Consider the following 19,939-nt stretch of genomic DNA (forward strand, 5'->3'; position numbering starts at 1 on the left):
TGTAACAAAGGAAGAATTTAAACACATCACATTTCAAGACATAAAAAAAAGAAAGATGGCACAAATATGAAAAGAACTAAATTTTAAAGAACTAAAATATTGCTTCTCAGGTATCACACAGAAATTTCACCTTTATCATTTCCTCTTTCCACATAAGAGGAAAATATCTCCTCTTAAAGAGGGATGATCAAGGTATAATACCTGAAAATGAGGTCATATTTTCTCATTATTTTACATTCTGAAAGATAACTGCAATCTTGTCAGTCAAGACACTACCACTTAATGAGAAATGATATTTGAAAATATGTATACTTCTTCCTGAAATAAAGTAAATTATTCCTTTAATATTAAGCTTAACAATGAAATAAATAAGGCACTTTTGCCTCTTTAAAAGGCCTCTTTATTCTTTCATTGTAGAGAATAAAAAATAGCACACTTCACTCTATGTACTTAATAACTGTTAGACATGATGATTGTTAGTAACATATAAGCCTGGCTAAAGAAGAATATGTGGCCAGTTAGTTCTTCTTGCATTTTTATGGTTCAAACCTGTTTTAGATTTATTGCAGAATCTATCCTTTTCATAAGCTGTGTGACTGGCAATTTTCCATGTAGTTTTTTCTTCTTAATTGCTTTGCTCAAAAAGAGCCAGCTGCGTGTCAGCAAGGTCTCTCTATTACCCTCAGCAATAAATTAAGCTTTAACATTATTCAAATATTCTTTTTACTCTTCTATATCTCTAAGCCACCATTCAGTAAACTAACAAAAAAAAAAATTCTCTTTTCTTCCTAGGTCTTCTAAGAGTCTTTTTGAGGAGAGCAGCTGAAAATTATTATGGGTTTTTGTTAATTTCTTTTGAAAAAGAGTGAATTTACATAATGTAGTTTTATAGATTGTCAAAATACCCATGAAGTGTCAATATACATAAGGCATATTTTGATACTTAAAAAAATAACACTGAATTCAAATTATTATTGCTTAAAATATGGTTTAATATTACTACCTTTTCGTTCATATTATGTCAAACAAAAATACATCTGCTAAAAAACATATTCAGCATCCCAAGTACATGAACGAAATGCATTTAAATGCTTTCCCCCATCTCTGGAATTACTAAAATAGTAAAGTAAAGGTGGAGTTTACTGCTTATTTAGGTTTGTTACAAAGACAATCATAAAAATGATAGAGTAGTAGCAAAACTGACTTCCGATTTTTAAAAATATATTAATTTTAACACTTTCAATTAACTCTGTAACTTCAAAACTGACAGTTAAAACGTTACCTGTTTATATCCTCTTATAAAGGACCAGATCCTGCTGGGAAGTCATATTCTCTGGTGGCTCAATTTTTACATCAGTGGTTTTTAAACCATGTGCTATGGTGAAAAGACTCTCACACTCTTTCTCTACTTTCCCTTCAAGGAGGCACAGAGATTCCCACCAGGGAAGGGACAGGGGCTGTGGGGCACCACCACCTCCATGGAGAGTTTCAAAACTTTCATTCCGTTTGAGAGGAAAGGTTCCTCTACCGAGACTGAGGTGGTGAGGGCCAGTGACAAACTGGGCAGTACTACCAACAAGGAACAGTCCCATCCAAAATGCCAACCGTTTCCCCACTGAGTATCACCGATTTAAGAACCCTGGTTTTTAGCTTTTTCTGTTAGGGTGGCATCAGGGTGAAGTGACATTTCTTGTACAGAAAATTTGCAAGGAAGAACAGACTATTCATGTAACAGGTTCCGGTCCAAATAACGAAGAGTGATTTAAAAATGTGACTTTGAGGTGACACTCATTTCCCCAAATTCCACTGCACTAACCTATTCAGATATTCTGACATTTCTTTCGCCATCTGTTCCCTATAAGAAAAATGACAATACAACATAGTTTTATAAAGACAACTATATAAATTACCTAAAAGATCTAAAAGTATAATTTAAAATGTATGTTTTAACAGGATTATTGATTTAACCATTCACTATCATTTTACTTTGTAAAAGTCTATAATATACTTTTCAAGATGGCATATAACCATAAAATACAGCAAAATTTTTGTTTAAATACAGTTAAAGTTGTCTGAACTCCATTTTTGTAGTAGGAACTTTCAGATAAAATCTCATGAGAGCCAGGCTTTATGTATGGAATGTAATTAGCATGTTCTAAATGCACACAAGAAACTTGGCAGGATATAGATTCTACACAAGGGTTTTTACACTGGGGTTGCTTAGTAAATATTAATTAGACAAGGCATAACAGTGGTAAACCAAGCTGATCTATTTTATGGTGTCAGAGTTTAAACTTTGATATATTCTAAACTCTAAAATTCTAAATCAAAGCATGCTTTAAAAAAATAAAAGAATTCAAATGCACCAAGTGCTTGTTAAATTAAACACCAGAAGTATTCTGACTTTCCAAGGATAAACATTTCCTGAAGGCAAAACTTATTTTTCTTTTATTCCTCAGGGAAGTATAACTTTTCTCAATATTTGTTTAATTCTGTGAAATGGGATAGATGTTTCATTGTGTTCATCAACAATTCATTAATTTCATTATTTTATTTTCCTATTTTTCTTTCTTCCTTCATAATCATTTTCTCACAGCTAATTCTATTCATCAGACTCTGGCAGCCTCAAAATCTTACACATCAACAAAAATCATAAGAAAAGAAAATGGTTATGTTTGCATCAGGGTGCAGTTTCCTGGATGCCTATCAGGAGCTCTGACCCTGATTTAAAGGAGTAAAGGACCTTTGTAATTCTTTCTTTGTAATGAACATTAGGGGCTGACAGGAGGACTATCCAAGCAAGCACAGTCAGAGAAAAAGTAATCTTTCAAAACTGATGATCAAGGATAATAAATACAAAGTAATAAACAGAAATATGTATTAAATTATATATTGAGCAATTCACTTATCAATCTCCATTTAGGCTAGTCAGAATTTTCTAACTTTCAAACTCAGCATGATTTTAATAAATATTTTTAATTCTATTATCACCCTACCTCAAGGTTTCTATCTTAGCATCCAAGAGCATCTCTGTTTCTACCATCTCTTTCTCCTAAACTTTCCTCCATTTCTTTTGCCACAGCAGGTTTTTTAAGGGCATTCATGGCCTTTCTAAGCTCGTTACCATGTGGCCTGTTGATGATATACAGATTTCTCCATATGCCCCAACACTACCCTGGATGGCAATCTCTACTGATTCAGCATCTCACCTGACCCTATATTACTGCTCTAGGAGCTGCACCAAAGAGACTAGACAGCAATGGTTCCTGTACCCAGGTGCTTTTTTCCTTCTAATTTTCCCAAACTATATGCAAACAGTCACCTTACACACTGGTTGCGGGGCTTATTTAATTCCACCTCAAACAGTAACTATAAAGCTGTTGTCCTAATGGAGGGAAATAGCACCCAGAGATGTTTTCAAAATTTTTGGTGCCCTGTGGTATCAATGCTGTGGTGAAAGTATACTGTTGGCATGTGAGGAGGTGAAGGGCCAGGGGTGCCAAATGTCCAGCACAAGGAACAACTGCCCAGTGTCCCATGTGACATTGGCATGTCCACCCGACAGAGGTGAAACTCACATATACACAAACATACAGGGTTTTTTTTCCCCATGGTTTTAATATTCACAGAATTTTTCCAGAAATGCAACTACTGTATGGAAAGGAGACAACTCAACTCTGTTCAGAACTTTACAAAGTCCTGTTCAAAATTTCATGGCACCGACAGAACATTCCTTTATCAATTTGCATTTGTAGCTGTCGCATTTATGGTGATGCTATGTATGAATAAAAACATCTGGAGTATTTGATTGTCCCAGTTGTGAGCAAGCACGTTCATATTAAAATATATATAGTATATATAAAATATAAGCAAAAAATAACAAAAATTTACTCCAATGAGGAAACTATTTCTCCTAAAAAGTAACCACAACTTGTTAAAAAAAAAAAAAAGGTTGTATTACTAAATCAAATTTTGAAAAGAGAAATGACATACGGTGTCATTTTGGGTCTTGCTCCACTGCTTCTGTGAAAAATAATGTATTTTAGTTAATGTCAAAACCAATTCCAAATTGTGAAAATCTAGATTGTGCCAAATTTGTTTCAATGACTTTACTGATTAAAAAAAAAAAAGCAAAAAACTGTTACCTTTATTTAATCTGAGATCACTCAAAATTTTAATGTTTAAAATTTTCATTAAAAATTATGAGAAAAGCATATTAAAGGCATTCAATGAAAATTAAAGAGTAAATATATTACATCTAGATTAGAAAATTCATAGAGTGTGAAGTGTGCTTGTTTTTTTACAGAATGTGAATATTATTTCATAATTTTAGGTAATGTGAAATCATCACTTTGCATCAAGGATCATATGTGTGATTAATTGATTAAGATCATATTTTACAACATATTATGTAGAAAACAATTCTTACTTAGAAGTTACTGGATAGGAATCCAACCTGGAAAAGTAACTTGGAATTGTTTAATGCAACAGAATCCATTTGCATATATTTTTAATGCACCACAGAACCCAAGAATGACATATTCATACTATATATGAAGAACAGGATTACTTGAAGAATTCTTACTTGTAAATTTGTCAGAAATAATTCAGTGCTAACAAAGGTGAAATAAACATTCAAAAACATTTACTTGTAGCCCATGGAGTACAATGAAATTATCAAACATGGAAAATATGTATAGGACATCATCCATAATGAAGTGCTAATGCTTGTAGTACAGAGTATAAAATAACCAGGAGCTTCTGAAGGGAAGGAGCTCATGAGGACATGAGGGTCAGGAAAAGCTTTCCTGGAAAAGAGCTTAAAGGGGCATTCCAGAGGAGGGGACACCAACCCAGAAACTGTCTCACAGGAAAACTAAAACTAACTCTTTTGCCATTCAAGTCATAACTGCTTGAATATGTCCCAATTACTTAGTAGTGGTCCCATTACATAGCTAATTCTGCTTAACATAAACCACAGGTAACTTATCATTTATGTTAAATGTCCTGAATGAGTCACTCTTTCTCTGAGACCACTCACCCTTGGAAGAAGTGCACCTTTTTAAAAAAAAACTTTTTTGAGTTTTTAAATTATTTTTGAGAGAGAGAGAGAGAGAGAGAGAGAGAGAGAGAGAGTAAGCATGTGTGCACGAGCAGGGGAGTGGCAGAAAGAGAAGGAGAGGGAGAATCCCAAGCAGAAGCTTGGGAATCCCAAGCCGACGTGGAGCTCAAACTCACAGTGAAATCATGACCTGAGCCAAAATCAAGAGTCAGAAGCCTAACCAACAGAGCCACCCAGGCACCCTAAGAAGTGCACCTTTCTGCAGATGAGAAGGAGTCCACTTATGAGCCAGTATCTTATACATATTATATGGAATGGAACTGGATATAGTTTAATGTTTTGAAGGCTTAAACATAAAGCCTGGCCATGAATACCAATACTGACTACAATAATGAGTATTAGAAACGAACTTCAGCTGTAATGAAGCCAGCTCGGTCAACTGCAGTACCTCCTCACACACAGAGAGGGCAGCTATAGGAGCTTGGTTCATAGGAGTTTGGCCCAGCTACTACTCAGTTACACTCAAAGGCTCTCAGCCATTCCAACATAACACAGGTGCAAGGAAGAGAAGAGCAGCTGAGCTGAGTCTGCAGTTTTAAGAGCCACAGCCCGGGAAAATATTTTAATTATGGTGAAATGTTAGTAAAGAGCTCAAATACTGGACTCAAATCCAAGAGCTTAATAATTACTATAATACTTTGTGTGACAGGCCCGTTCAGTTTATTTAAATATAATATACTTTCAAATACAGTTCAGACCCCAGAGCTCTCCCAAAACTATCACTTAGTAGAAAAAGCACGAAGGTGACAACATACTCTTTTCCATCCTTTTGTTTTAGCTAAATAAAATCTAATCACTGCCTCTCCATTCCTACCAAGTTTTTCCTTTCACAAGGACATAGCGACATCTAGTGGTTGGTTGCATTTTAATTACTATTTTTCATCAACAGTTCTCCGACATTCTGAAAAGCACGGTTACATAAATCTATGTGCCTCTCAATATTATACAACATATATATCTACATACAGGGGAACCCCACAAACTAGCTATGCTCTGATTTTATAAGTAAATAATCAAATTACTGAATGTTTCTACATTCTAAATTTTTTTTTAATGAAAAAAGACCTTCCTGCAACTTTTAATAAGAACATCCATACTTCTCCACACTCCAATAAAATTCAGTACTTAGAGATAATTTGGAAAACTGGGGAGCCAATACATTTCAATATCATAAATATTCCTTCTTGGAAAGGGAAATCTATTGAGAAACATGATGTGTGTGTAAAATTTTTCCTCATTGTAAATGTTAGGGTGTATATTAAATAAAAATTTATATTAGAAAAATAATAAATCCCAATCTCAAATACATTAAACTGGATTATAATATATTCACTGATTTCTGTGCCAGTATTTAATGGCAGGTACCTAGAAATTAGATGTTTACTTTTTATACAATATTCCTTGACAATTTCAGAGTAAAAGTTGAGATGTTTCATGAACTGAAGTATCAGTTTTATTTTTCAATAGTTTAACAATTTGATGCAATCATCTGTCTCATTTGCTTGGGTATAAAAGTAGATACAAGTAATTTTAAAATGATTTTACTTAAAACAGATCAGGACCTAAAGAATACGACTGCCCTGGTCCCTTCATGCTGAAATAAGCAGCAGAGATGGAAAGAAAGCAGGGTGCTACACCCCACCCCGCAGCCCAGTACCTCCGGAGCACCAGGTCAGCCTGGGCCTCGTCGCTGATGAGCTCAGCTTCGCTCTGGGCGATCCTCAGGGCCAGCTCCCGGTCGCGGCGCTCCTGCTCCAGAACCGCCTGCTGCTGAGATTCCTCTTCCCGCTGTCGGGCCAGCTGCTCCTCCACTTCAGCCTGCCAAGGGCAGAAAGCTATCTCACCAAGTTCTCTCCACATGTTTACTGGACCATTTCCATTACTACTTAAAACTGCTCCACACAATTCCTTACTACAGGATACATATTGTTTAACCAGAAGTCTCTCGAGGCTCCATTCTCTTCTATGTTACAATTAATGCTTCCTCTCTTTCCCAAATCCAAAAGAAGGTAGACGAACCACAGTTCTGCCATTCTATCACCATGAGTATCCCAAATATCACATGAGAATCCTGGGTATCACATTAACGCCAAGACCTGGACAGATGTCAAGAATTTAAAGTGCTGGTTGTGCTCAGGATGAATTATGAAAGCCAAGACAAACAGAAACTCAAATATATGATCAACCATTCTCAGACATGGGCCTTTTAAAAAATGGGGGTGGAGAGAATATCTTAATCCTAATCTACTGATACTAGTATCTACAAAGTTTTAAAATTATAATTATGTTGTAAGTGAATATTCATTGTATTGAATATTCATTGTATTGTATTGTATGTATTGTATGCATTGTATTGAATATTCATTGTATATAAAGTGTAATAACAATAACAACAAACTAGTATTTACTGAACTGCGCACTTAGGTTCTAGGTGCTTTTAACAAGGGCACCTGGGTGGTTCCGTAGGTTGATTTTGGCTCAGGTCATTATCTCATGGTTTGTGAATTCAAGGCCTACATCAGTCTCTGTGCTGGGAACGCAGAGACTGCTTGGGATTTTCCCTCTCTCCCCTCTCTCTCTCTCAAAATAAATAAACTTAAAAAAAAAATTCTTTAACATGTGTCAACTCATTTAATGCTCACAACTATCATTTATCCCTATTCCACAAAGAAAAAACTATAGCCCATAGTCACTCATGGTGATTTGTTCAATGTCACCGTATCTATCAACGACAGAGTCTGGATTTGAACTCACTTCCCTAGTTCCAAAGTTCCTTCCCATAACCACTTCAGAAAATGCCTTCTGTCTCTGGGGTAAACCAATGATAGCTTATCTAGCAAATCAAGGTTTTGTTTTCAACTTCTTTTGTTTTATAATTTTGTAGATTCTCTTTTGATAGAAATTCAGTCTGATTATCTAATGAATACATACCTGAATACGTTTTTCATCATCTTCCCTTTTCTTTCTCTCTTCTTCTTCTTGTTTTCTCTTTGCTTCCATCTCAAGTTTCCTATGAAAAAATAGAAAACTCTTCAAAAATTTATTGAAGAAATCCATCAGAAGGCAATTTAACTATTAATAAACAAAGGTTACAAAATAAGAACTCAAACTAACCTCTTGGCCTTATGCATTATTAGCTTTGAAAATAATAAAATCTAACTCTACTGACAGTAATTTTTCTGAAATAAACAAAAAAATACAATTATATTCTATAACCTTTAAATCTGTAGATTAACTTTGTTATAAACCCTAGTTACAACGTCCTGATCACACGTCTCCCTCTCCTGCTTCTCCAACTAAACAACTCTTAACACTTCTTCTGTCTGCCCTATGGTGGCAACCTTCCAAAAAGTTATCAGTTTTAAAACTGCAGAAAAGTAGAAGTGCCTTTTTATTGTTTATAAAACAACAACAATCCTAGCTCTAAAAAGAAGTTAAGAAATCCTAAGGTGTAAGAGTCTAACCAAAACTCAGATTATAATTAAAATTATTTTATGTTATTATAAAATGAACTTGTGTTTTCTATTTTAAAACTTATTCTAAAATTAGTTTTAAAATAAGAACATAATGTTTTAAAGTAAGAATATTCATTAACCAATATTAACACCAAAAATTTACTATTCTGTTAGCTTCCAATTCAAAACAGTAATATAAATTCCTTACATCCGCCTTTCCTCCTCTTCCTTTCTTCGACGTTGTTCATCTTCCTCACGTCTTTTTCTTTCTTTTTCCATTTCTTCTTGAATACGCCTCAGCCGTTCTGCTTCCTCTTCCTGCTGTTTTTTTTTCTGTAATGCGCTGAGGAGTTCCTCTGAGCTTTTAACTAGTGCATCATATTCTCTCTGTATTTGTTCCCTTGTCATCATAGTGGACTTAAGAACAAAATAATAAACACGTACTTAAAAAAATTAGCTCTTCTATTGCACAATGTGAATATACTGAATGCTACTGAATTATACATTTAAAAATGGTTATGATGGTTATGTTAAAAATGGATTGGTTAATATTACATGCTTTTACCACAAGAAAAAAATATATATATACACACAAATACAGCAAACACTGGAAAAGTTGGTAAGCAGTAAGGCCATTATCTTTGTTATACTACTGGTACACTAATGTTCAAAAATATTTTAAGTTATCTCTGCAGACAAATACTTGAGTCTATTTCCTATTAATCAAGTAATAAAATATCTAAGGGTGTACTGTAGACAAAGTAACATTACTACAGTTGAAAATTATGTTTTAAGGAATGATTTGTTAATTTTGCTTTTGTTTACTATTCTTTTTCAATAGATGTCTTTTATTTTTTTTCTATTAAGTATAATTTATTGCCAAATTGGTTTCCATACAACAACCAGTGCTCATCCCAACAGGTGCCCTCCTCAATGCGCATCACCCACTTTCCCCTCCCCCTCCCACCCCCCATCAGCCCTCAGTTTGTTCTGAGTATTGAAGAGGCTCTTATGCTTTGCCTCCCTCCCTCTCTGTAACTTTCTTTTTCCCCTTCCCCTCCCCCATGGTCTTCTGTTAAGTTTCTCAGGATCCACATATAAGTGAAAACATATGGCATCTGTCTTTCTCTGCCTGACTTATTTCACTTAGTATAATACCCTCCAGTTCCATCCACGTTGCTGCAAATGGCCAGATTTCATTCTTTCTCATTACCAAGTAGTATTCCATTGTATATATAAACCACATCTTCTTTATCTGTTCATCAGTTGATGGACATTTAGGCTCTTTCCATAATTTGACTATTGTTGAAAGTGCTGCTATAAACATTGGGGTACAAGTGCCCCTATGCATCAGCACTCCTGTATCCCTTGGGTAAATTCCTAGCAGTGCTATTTCTGGGTCATAGGGTAGATCTATTTTTAATTTTTTGAGGAACCTCCACACTGTTTTCCAGAGCGGCTGCACCAGTTTGCATTCCCACCAACAGTACAAGAGGGTTCCCATTTCTCCACATCCTCTCCAGCATCTATAGACTCCTGAGTTGTGCATTTTAGCCGCTCTGACCGGCGTGAGGTGGTATCTCAGTGTGGTTTTGATTTGTTTACTATTCTTTAATAAGTAAAAGGAATTGTACCAAGGGAATATTTAAGAAATTATTAAATACACCCAAAATTGTTGGATGATTTTCCTTAGTGAGCTTCCAAAAATTGCAGCTGGGTTGATGTTCACTGAGATAAAACCACATGCAGAGAAACGGCTACTGACAGATTTGTAAAATCAGTTAAGTTTATCCAAAGCATTTTCATTCTTCTCTTGAGCTCCTTTCTCCATTCTCCCTCCAAGATTTGCCACTGTCTACTTAAAATATCTGCAGAAAATATGTGCTTGCTTTAAGATATTATAGCCTGCATCAATACACTGACTTATGGATAAGAAAAACATTAAGACCCTAAAATATAACAGAATAGGCTTGAAGAAACAGATGTACTATAATTAACAAGCAAGCATATAGAAAACATTTTCAATCCCTCTGGTACTTAAATAAATGAAAATCAATACAAAAAAAGAGGCCCCATTTTTTTCTCTAAAAAAAAACTTGGGGGAAAATTAATTGCTAATTTTAAAACATTTAAGTAGTTCATGATATAGCCTATATAAAGATAATGTAATGACAGGGACAAGGCATATAACATAACAATAAGGGCACAAAATCAAATTGTGAGAACTTTACAAGCATATGTGCCTCTAAAAAACGCCTGGAAGGTGACTGACTATCCAACAGTGTAACAGCTGAATGTGTTACTGTCTGGGGTTAAGGGTTTTTTGGTGGTTTTCTCCACATTTTCCATAATATTACATTACTTTTATAATTTCAAAATTAGTTTCTGAAGGTAAAAAACATGAAACAAATTAAAATAATTTGCATTAATCCTCTCTCAGTGATGATTACTCAAAAGCTTACCAACAGAGTATAGTATTTTAATTACTATTTGGGAGGGGGCTTTCCTAACAAAAGATGAAATTGCATAAAAACTGTCTTATTTTTTCACTATAAAAATTTTCAAACATAGAACAATACAATGGTCATCACTTGCCATCACTGAGACTCAACATGTGTAACGTTTTGTATCTTTAAAAAAAGGACACCTTTCTATACAATTCAATATGAACCACAAAGTATATTAAATTGTTTAAAAAGTCAGTCATTTGGATCAAAATTCCATACCTTAATTTTGGCCATTAAAGCATCAATAGAAATTTCAAGGTCCTTGACCTGTTTATTCACCTCTGGTTTTCCATCTTTCAATGCATTTACTACTTCATTAAATTTATCGAGTCGTTTTTTCAGTGTGCCGACCTTAACCAGTCCATCGATGCTGTAAACATAATACTTCATCAAGGTTTAATTTCACCACTCAATGCCATGCATAGATTTTTCATCTTAATAAAATGCCAAATAAACATCTTGCTATAAATAGGGTATTTCACTTCTGTTTTCATATTGTCTAGGATTCTCTTTTTTAGATCTCTTGTTGAAAGTAAAAAAGAAATAAATATGGGTGTGAATGACACTGATGCCTGTTAGTATTTTAGCCTTCTTTATTTACATGAAAAATTTCAGAATTCAAATTATAGAAGAAGTTAGAAGAGTTATCTAATCACTTTGATGAGATTTAAGGATTAACAGTTATACAAGCCTCTAAGTTTAAAAAGTCTAAATAAGACTCAAATAAAAAGACTAAATAAAAAGACTAAACAGTGAGACAATATAATTCCTATACATAATCTTGAGAATTATGGTGACAACATTAATGTTTTTAAAAACAATGCCAAAAAAATAAAAAAATAAAAACAATGCCAATTTGTCATTTATCAAGAAACTCAAGCCACTAAAATAATTAGAATAAAAGAGCTTCTTTTAGCCATTTATTTCAACCTTTTATAGTATTTTCATTTTTGTAAGCTACTTCAAATCCTTTTGTAGAATAAGGCAAGTAATTAAATAATGAAATAATTAATTAATTTCAAATACATAATATAAAATAACAGATTAATACATCTTTTTACAAAGAACACTAGTAAGGAGAAAACTCTGTTAAGTATCCAAACTGCTCTTCATTGACCTTATAGCCATTTTATATTAGGGTAAATAGGTTTAATAGGGTTCTTTAGGCACTATATTTTTAATGTTTATTTTTATTTTTGAATGAGAGAGAGAGAGAGAGAGTGAGTGGAAGAGGGGCAGAGAGAGAGGGAGACACAGAATCTGAAGCAGGCTCCAGGCTCTGATCTGTCAGCAACAGAGCCCGATGCGAGGCTCAAACTCACAAACCGCAAGATCATGACCTGAGCTGAAGTCGGACATTTAACAGACTGAGCCACCCAGATGCCCCTATATTTTTTATTTCAAATTTTTATTTAAATTCTAGTTAGTTAACATACATGGTAAAATTGGTTTCAGGTGTAGAATTCATCACTCACATATAACACCAAGTGCTCATCCTAACAAGGCACTATTCATCTTACCGAGGTTTGTGTCTCCTTTTGCAAAGCCACATTCTAATAGTTTTTTGCATTTTAATGCAGGCTTCAGCTCGATATTTTATTTTGTTTTTCACTACATATGAGAGGAAAATACAATGACAGAAAATTATTCAGTTTAAATCAGGCATATAATATTCTTAAAAACCACTCATTTCCACACAGCAATTTTCAGGAAACATGAAATCTTGACAAACACATTAGACCAGACATCAAAATCGGGAAGTTTAATATTTCTGTAATTCCTTACACTTCTTAAAACAAACAGTACATCATGTATGTGGCTAGGTTTACACCTTAAACATACTATTTCCTTATTATGTCACACTATTGCTTCCCAAACTGTCCTAGGCAATACTGGTCTATTAAATGTTAACAGGTATGTCTTGAAAGAAGGATTCACTTGTCAAATAAATTTACAAAAAGCTATATGCTATACCTCCTTCAGGAGATGCACTGTGAACATACAAAGTAAAGCCTCTGAGAGCCCTACAGTAAAGAAACCTATTTAACTTCAGTTACCCAGAACATCTTACACTAATCTGACCTTTGAACCTTTTTTTCAGAGCTTCCCTATTAACATCCTTCAAAGAGTGTCTGGTTACCAACTTCACCACTGCAGAACACAGTCCACAAACAACTGGTATAGCATAGATAATTTACATACAATGTATTTTCCATCATAATACAACTATAAAGCTGAAAGCCTTGAACCATAGTGACAAATGTGTCTATATTTTACTTGGAAACTATGGGAAAAAGAGCTTTTGTCATCTTTTTTATTATAGTTGTCTTTTTATCTATATGCACAATTGTCTAACAAAAAAACCTCAATAATAATCCTTGTTTGCAGATTTCCTTTCCATTAAGTCAAAGGAATTTTATTTTTCTTTTAAATTTTTTTTTCAACGTTTTTTATTTATTTTTGGGACAGAGAGAGACAGAGCATGAACGGGGGGAGGGGCAGAGAGAGAGGGAGACACAGAATCGGAAACAGGCTCCAGGCTCCGAGCCATCAGCCCAGAGCCTGACGCGGGGCTCGAACTCACGGACCGCGAGATCGTGACCTGGCTGAAGTCAGACGCTTAACCGACTGCGCCACACAGGCACCCCTTATTTTTCTTTTAATAAGGTATACCTTACTGAATCCTTTTTGTGTGCCTAGCACTGGTGAGTAGGGAGAAGGGAGGGGCAGCTGTAAATTTAATCAAGTTACTGACAATAATTCTATACAATTAAATATTTGCCATAAACCCTCAGGTAACCCAAAAACATTCTGCCCCTAACCCTTGTTTTAACCACAAATAGTTACTATGACCTAGCAGACACACACGAAGTAGCAGCTCAGTCCAGTGTGTCAGAGAGAACAGGGTCTGAATGAGCAGTGGTAGGAGAAGAGGTTTGGAAAGGGAAGCTGAAACCCGGTTTCACAGGGTCTTGAAAGACATTCTAAGACTTTGCCCTACATCAAAGGAAAGCCTTAATAAAAGACATTCTAAGACTTTGCCCTGTATTAAAGGAAAGCCTTAATAAAAGGCTTTAGTTTAGAGAGGAACTCTAGGAAGAGAACTCCTGGGAAGCCAAGGGAACTCGGTTTGGGAGCTACTGAAGCTAACATGTGAGTGGGGAAGTGGGGTTCCACTAAGTCCCTGGCAATAAAGAGGAAAGAATGTACAGCACTTGGAGGAAGAATCAATAGGATGTGTTCACTGGCAAGATTTCAGGGACAAAAAGGGAGAGACACCATTACAATCTTGAAATTTCTGGTGTGTGTACCGGTGAAGCCATGCAGGTGGAAAGAGAAAAGTTCTGGCTTAAGTCTGAGAGACTGGGGGGGTCAGGTAGGGGGAGCAGGAGGAATCAAGACTGAGTTCTGTTTCTGTTTTGTTTAGGACACGGTGAAATTAATTTTCCCATAACACATTTGGATAAAGAAGATAAATATCACACATAAAAAATATTTTTTTTAAAGTCCACAAATAATAATTTACCATGTATATAGTACACACCAAGTGTTACGTACAGCCTAAATAAGTAACGTGGTCCCTGTGGCCCGTCACTCACCACTCAGACTTTATAACATTCCACAAAGCGACTCATTTTCAAAGTAATTACAGATCTTGGTATGACAGAAAACACCTACGTTTGATGACTGAGAGGGAGCACCACTGAACTTTCTTCCAGCGACTGCAGACAAGCCAGTGATTGACTCTTTTAACCAGTTCTGCTAAATGGTCAGGGTCAGACTTCATAATCTGATCAAATTCTGCAAACTAGGAAATAAAATAATTTAGCAGCAGTATCAAAAGAAAATGTGTTTGAACACAAAGAGAGATACAAAATACTAGAAGTCAAAGCTAGTATCTAACTTTCTAGAAATTATCACAATCCAATAACAGACCCAAGTCTCAAGAGAGTACAGAGCAAATTCAAACATATCCAGTTGTATTTTGCTGCCTTCCTCTTCCATCAGCATCCTTTTCCGGAGGGGTAATCAGGGCTTACTCATTGCTAGTTAGCAAATTTAACAATAAAAGTAGAAAAAATCTTAAATGACAATTACAGATGATTGGCAAAAAGGTTTTACTGAGAAAAGAGTGAAATTAAGGGCTGTTTCTGAACTGGCTCATCCACATACTCTGATATCTATATACAGCTTCTGATAAGTGAAGGTCAGCTATATAATGTCAGGTACCACTATACTGTTCTCACTCTCCCAACTTCCATCCCTATTTTGGTCAGATATAAAAATTGCTACTAAGAGACAGACAACACAAATAAAACGGCCATGAGGTTACTAAAAAATAAAATCCATTATTTTCCAAAATTTACCACCAAATTATAAAATGATTTCTATCCTTTATTAAATATCTCACTATAATATATTGAGGATGTCACACACCTATCAATAAATGGCTTCTTATAATCAAAATTAAGTTAAAGGTAACATAACAAGATTAAAGATCTTTGAACTCTTGCCTTGTGCTTTCAACATGTTTCTAATTAATTTTTCTGGGGGCAAAATAAAACCAAGTGTTTTCTCAGGCTACTAATTCTAAAATTATTACTAAAGCCCTGAAATAAGAGAAATGTCGAGCTTATGATAAATATGTATGATTATATAGCTAAGCCAACTATGAATATACATTTTTAATTTTTTTCTTTTATAAGAAATGGTATGGGTTCTCTGCAGTAAAAATATTCAAAATGGAAATGCATACATTGGTAATGCATTACATAGGTTTTTATCTCATGCTCAAAAATGTGAAATCAGATTTATTACTATCATTAATCTAGTCTTCAAGGCACTAGAGATATTTATTAATGACACTGCTAAGTCAAACAAATATGGTTGGCTATTATATAATAAGTGTTGTGTTTAAAATTATGAGGATGCAATTATTCACTGAATATTAATGAAGTCAGGAATGGTGAAAATGTTATGAACAGATTGTGAATAACATTTAGGTATTTGTTTTGTACACACGTTATGAAATATTCTATAACTCAGTCTTATAACCTAGTAGAAGAATCTATAAATACAAAAACTATGGGTTAGCCTAAAATTATGTCACCTACAAAAGTATTTACACATTCATTCATTCTAAGATTTGAAAGAAGTTGGTACAAACCTCAGTCCAATTTCCTGTACCTTAAACATCTATTTATACTCTAATAGAACTTGTTCTTACAATGAAGACTCAAAAGTACGTGAAATTTTTAATTATTGAAGACTGAATTAATATGTTTTAGAAAATGTTTCAACTTTTTAAAAACATAAACATTTTCTGGTTAATCCTTATTTAAGCAAAAAAATCCAATTAAACAATGCTCTGACTCCAGTACTTCCAAATGTGAAATAAAAACTGTAAAACTTATACAGAGTAGTACACATTGTAAACTTCTAACAAGTAGAGAAACTGTGTACACACACACACACACACACACACACATATGCATACTATTACTGATACTCATATAATTCATGAATAATAAGAATTACTAAACACTTCAAAACATGCCTTGACTCCAACTATCCATATTCATCATGTTAAACTTTAAAATACAAATGTACTTACCTTGCCAGGCCTAAAAAATACTTTTGTTAACCCAAACTTGTAGTCAATTTCATTCAAGCCCAAAGCTTTAAAAAGAGCCTGAAAAATAAAAGTTCAAAAGTTAAATGCCAAATAGTAGTTAGCAAGAAAGACAGTTCATAGCTAAGAAATTTCAATTTAGGCAGTATTCGTACCTTGCAAAACAGTCTTGGATCTAATCTTGCAAGTTTATCTGGCATATACTTTTTATACATGTTGTAGAGTTCATGAAAGGAAGCTCGTGATGGGAAACCACCCTGCATTAAGTCCAAAACAGACACCATACCTAGATTCATAAACAAACACAAATTACTGCCAATCTCTGCACCGAAGTCCAAAAATAACTTGTGAATGATCAATTTTATAAATTAATGTTTAGAAAGGAGCAATTTATACGAATCATCAGCAAAGAACTATTACATAGGGACTATCATGTCCATACTCAATATGTACCAACTTATCCACCACCTAAAACTATTGTAGCAAATTTCATCTAAAACCAGCAGGACTAATCATTTTCTAGGGCACAAACTACTAGTCTCTAGAAAGCTCAAATCTAGTTTGTATCTTTTTTCTGCTAAAAACCTATGCCACAATCAACAGTATAGGAGGTAAAGGCCTGCATTAATTCACTTTCTAAGTCCTGAGGTTAATTCTTTAAAAAGATTCCTAATAGAGTCTCTAAGAAGTAGCCCCAAGTTCTCACTCAAGCTTATACAAGGCAAAAGAGAAAGAAAGGGGAGCTCAGTATTTCACTATAAAGATCCCTTTTCACTCACCTCTCAAAGAAGCTAGTCTATTGGGGTAAAGAGTCTATAGGAGTATCTATTTTCAGTATAACTCTAGTACGTCTAATTTGAGCCTTGAGTCAGTGTGAAATTTTCACGTCAGAAAAGCATACGGTAGTCCGGGAAAGGTTCAACAATTATAGATAATGCCAGGACTTTTATTTACAAAAAGGCCTGTATTTCACTCTCTGATACTTTCATATCAATGGAGATAATAAGATTATTCAACAAAGCGTTAAGACAAATGGCTAGCCATTTAGAAAACAAATGTTAACACTGGACACCGGATCCCTCCTCACTCCTTATACCAAAATAAATTCCTGGTGGTCAAAAATTTAAATTGGCAAAATGAAACTACAAAATGTGTGTGTATATATATATATATGTGTATATATATATATATATATATATATATGTGTATATATATATATGTGTGTGTGTGTATATATATATATATATATACGTGTGTATATATATATATGTGTGTGTGTATATATATATATATATATTTTTTTTTTTTTAAGGTTTTTATTTTTGAGACAGAGAGAGACAGAGCATGAACAGGGGAGGGGCAGAGAGAGAGGGAGACACAGAATCGGAAGCAGGCTCCAGGCTCTGAGCCATCAGCCCAGAGCCTGATGCGGGGCTCGAACTCACGGACTGTGAGATTGTGACCTGAGCTGAAGTCAGACGCTTAACCAACTGAGCCACCCAGGCGCCCCTAAAATATATTTTTTTAAATAAGTGGATTGTTATTTTAAAAATAATCTCCCAGGAAAGATATCTTTTCTAGAGAGTCAGACTGAATTTTAACCTATCAGACTGGCAAAGGTATAAAACACCAATAGTACTCAAAGTTGACCAATAGTACTCAAAGTGTAAGAAAACACACACATATACTACTGGTGGGAAAGTAAACCAGTGCAACAATTTTGGATGGCAATTTGGAAATATTTATCCCCTTGACTCAGTACTTTCTACTTCTACTTCTATGAATCTATCCTACAACTTGTCACACATGTGGACAAAAATGCACATTGAGAATGCACACATGTCCACTGGATCGCTGAAATAGAAAAAAATACAGAAATAACTTAAATATCAATGAATTAAATGATATTACAACCATATGGCAGAATATCGTGCATTAATTTAAAAGAATGGGCAAAGCTTTATTTAACCAATACAAAAAATATACCCAAGACACAAAACTAAGTCATCACACCTGAGAAGACTTTTTAGTTATTATTATTGTGTACTATTTGATTTTTTCTTAGAGTCAACTATATAACTATTATAATTTTTAATACTAATTAACGAAGCACATAAAGGCAATCATTCCTAAGGAAAGAAATCTCTAAAACTAAATCTAGTTAGTTCTAGGCTCTGCTCAAGAAGTAAAGATTTGGCTAATATTGTTACAATTCTTGCCCATGTATATCAAATAAACAAGTACCCTTGGGAATGTACACATGTGCCACCTCTGAGTCCCCTAGCTTGCTCTGTAGCTGAAGACAACATATGAACTTACAAAAGTTCATTAAGAATTTCATGAAGCTTCGGGGAGCCTGGGAAGCTCAGTCGGTTGGGCACCTGACTTCGGCTCAGGTCATGATCTCACCGCTCAGGGGCTCAAGCCCCACGTCAGGCTCTGTGCTGAAAGCTCAGAGCCTGGAGCCTGCTTCCAGTTCTGTATCTCCCTCTCTCTCTGTCCCTCTCCCACTCATGCTCTGTCTCTTTCTCTCAAAAATAAATACACATTAAAAAAAAATTTTTTTTAAAAAGAATTTCATGAAGCTTAACAAATTACCAAGCCTAGGGCTGCTTTCTCAGCACTTGAAGCTAATTTACTCTAAAGACCTTTCAACACTTTAAAAAAAAAAAAGTCACCAAACCAAGTACTCTTCCTTCTAGAAATGTGACTGGTGAAGGGCTTATTGGTGCAGTCTGGCTGGTTATATTCAGAATCCTCTTTGCTGCCACAGATAGGCAGTAGAGCCCCAAGGTTACAGAGGAAGAACACCTGCCTTCTCTTACCTTCCCCTACTTTGCCCTGGTGTTGGCTGATCAGAAGATAGTAACTTTAGTAAAAAGTCCTAAATCAATTAATTCTTCTTAAATCAGAAAAAAATAATGAAAACAGAAAGGCAATCTAGAATTCAAATCTTAAATGTCTTTATTTTACAAAGCTTCATAAGTATTTTTATTTCTACTGGTTATTGGGGTGTTTTGTTTTTTCATTTTCCTCATTACCTAGCCACATAATTAGAACCAGTTCTGTATCATTTTACTATTATTATTACTTTAAAAAAAAAGTCAAACTACTATGAATTGGTGTCATCTACTAAACTGCCAACACATCTTAGCATATTGAAATACACTGCTTAACTGAAAGATAAATCCTAGCTAAAGCATCTATAACCCCACACTCTACC

General features: G+C 34.6%; 1 protein-coding gene across 10 annotated transcripts in view; it reads right to left on the reverse strand.

The window, feature by feature from the left end:
- Nucleotides 1-19,939, reverse strand: part of MYO6 (myosin VI) — a 143,324-nt gene that overhangs the window by 10,909 nt on the left and 112,476 nt on the right. For 4 of the 10 annotated variants that reach the window (XM_053222554.1, XM_053222552.1, XM_027057388.2 and 1 more), the window contains exons 21-31: nucleotides 16,872-17,002; nucleotides 16,699-16,776; nucleotides 14,763-14,892; nucleotides 12,605-12,695; nucleotides 11,304-11,454; nucleotides 8,786-8,994; nucleotides 8,054-8,132; nucleotides 6,780-6,940; nucleotides 4,430-4,456; nucleotides 3,994-4,023; nucleotides 1,817-1,855 (exon numbers count right to left, since the gene is read on the reverse strand). In XM_053222554.1, the coding sequence (XP_053078529.1) occupies nucleotides 1,817-1,855; nucleotides 3,994-4,023; nucleotides 4,430-4,456; nucleotides 6,780-6,940; nucleotides 8,054-8,132; nucleotides 8,786-8,994; nucleotides 11,304-11,454; nucleotides 12,605-12,695; nucleotides 14,763-14,892; nucleotides 16,699-16,776; nucleotides 16,872-17,002 (1,126 nt within the window). The remainder of the gene's footprint in view (nucleotides 1-1,816; nucleotides 1,856-3,993; nucleotides 4,024-4,429; nucleotides 4,457-6,779; nucleotides 6,941-8,053; nucleotides 8,133-8,785; nucleotides 8,995-11,303; nucleotides 11,455-12,604; nucleotides 12,696-14,762; nucleotides 14,893-16,698; nucleotides 16,777-16,871; nucleotides 17,003-19,939) is intronic. The other 6 variants (XM_027057387.2, XM_027057386.2, XM_053222555.1 and 3 more) reach the window with 3 other exon arrangements.

The sequence above is a fragment of the Acinonyx jubatus genome, chromosome B2 (assembly GCF_027475565.1).
Source record: "Acinonyx jubatus isolate Ajub_Pintada_27869175 chromosome B2, VMU_Ajub_asm_v1.0, whole genome shotgun sequence".
Lineage (NCBI taxonomy): Eukaryota > Metazoa > Chordata > Mammalia > Carnivora > Felidae > Acinonyx > Acinonyx jubatus.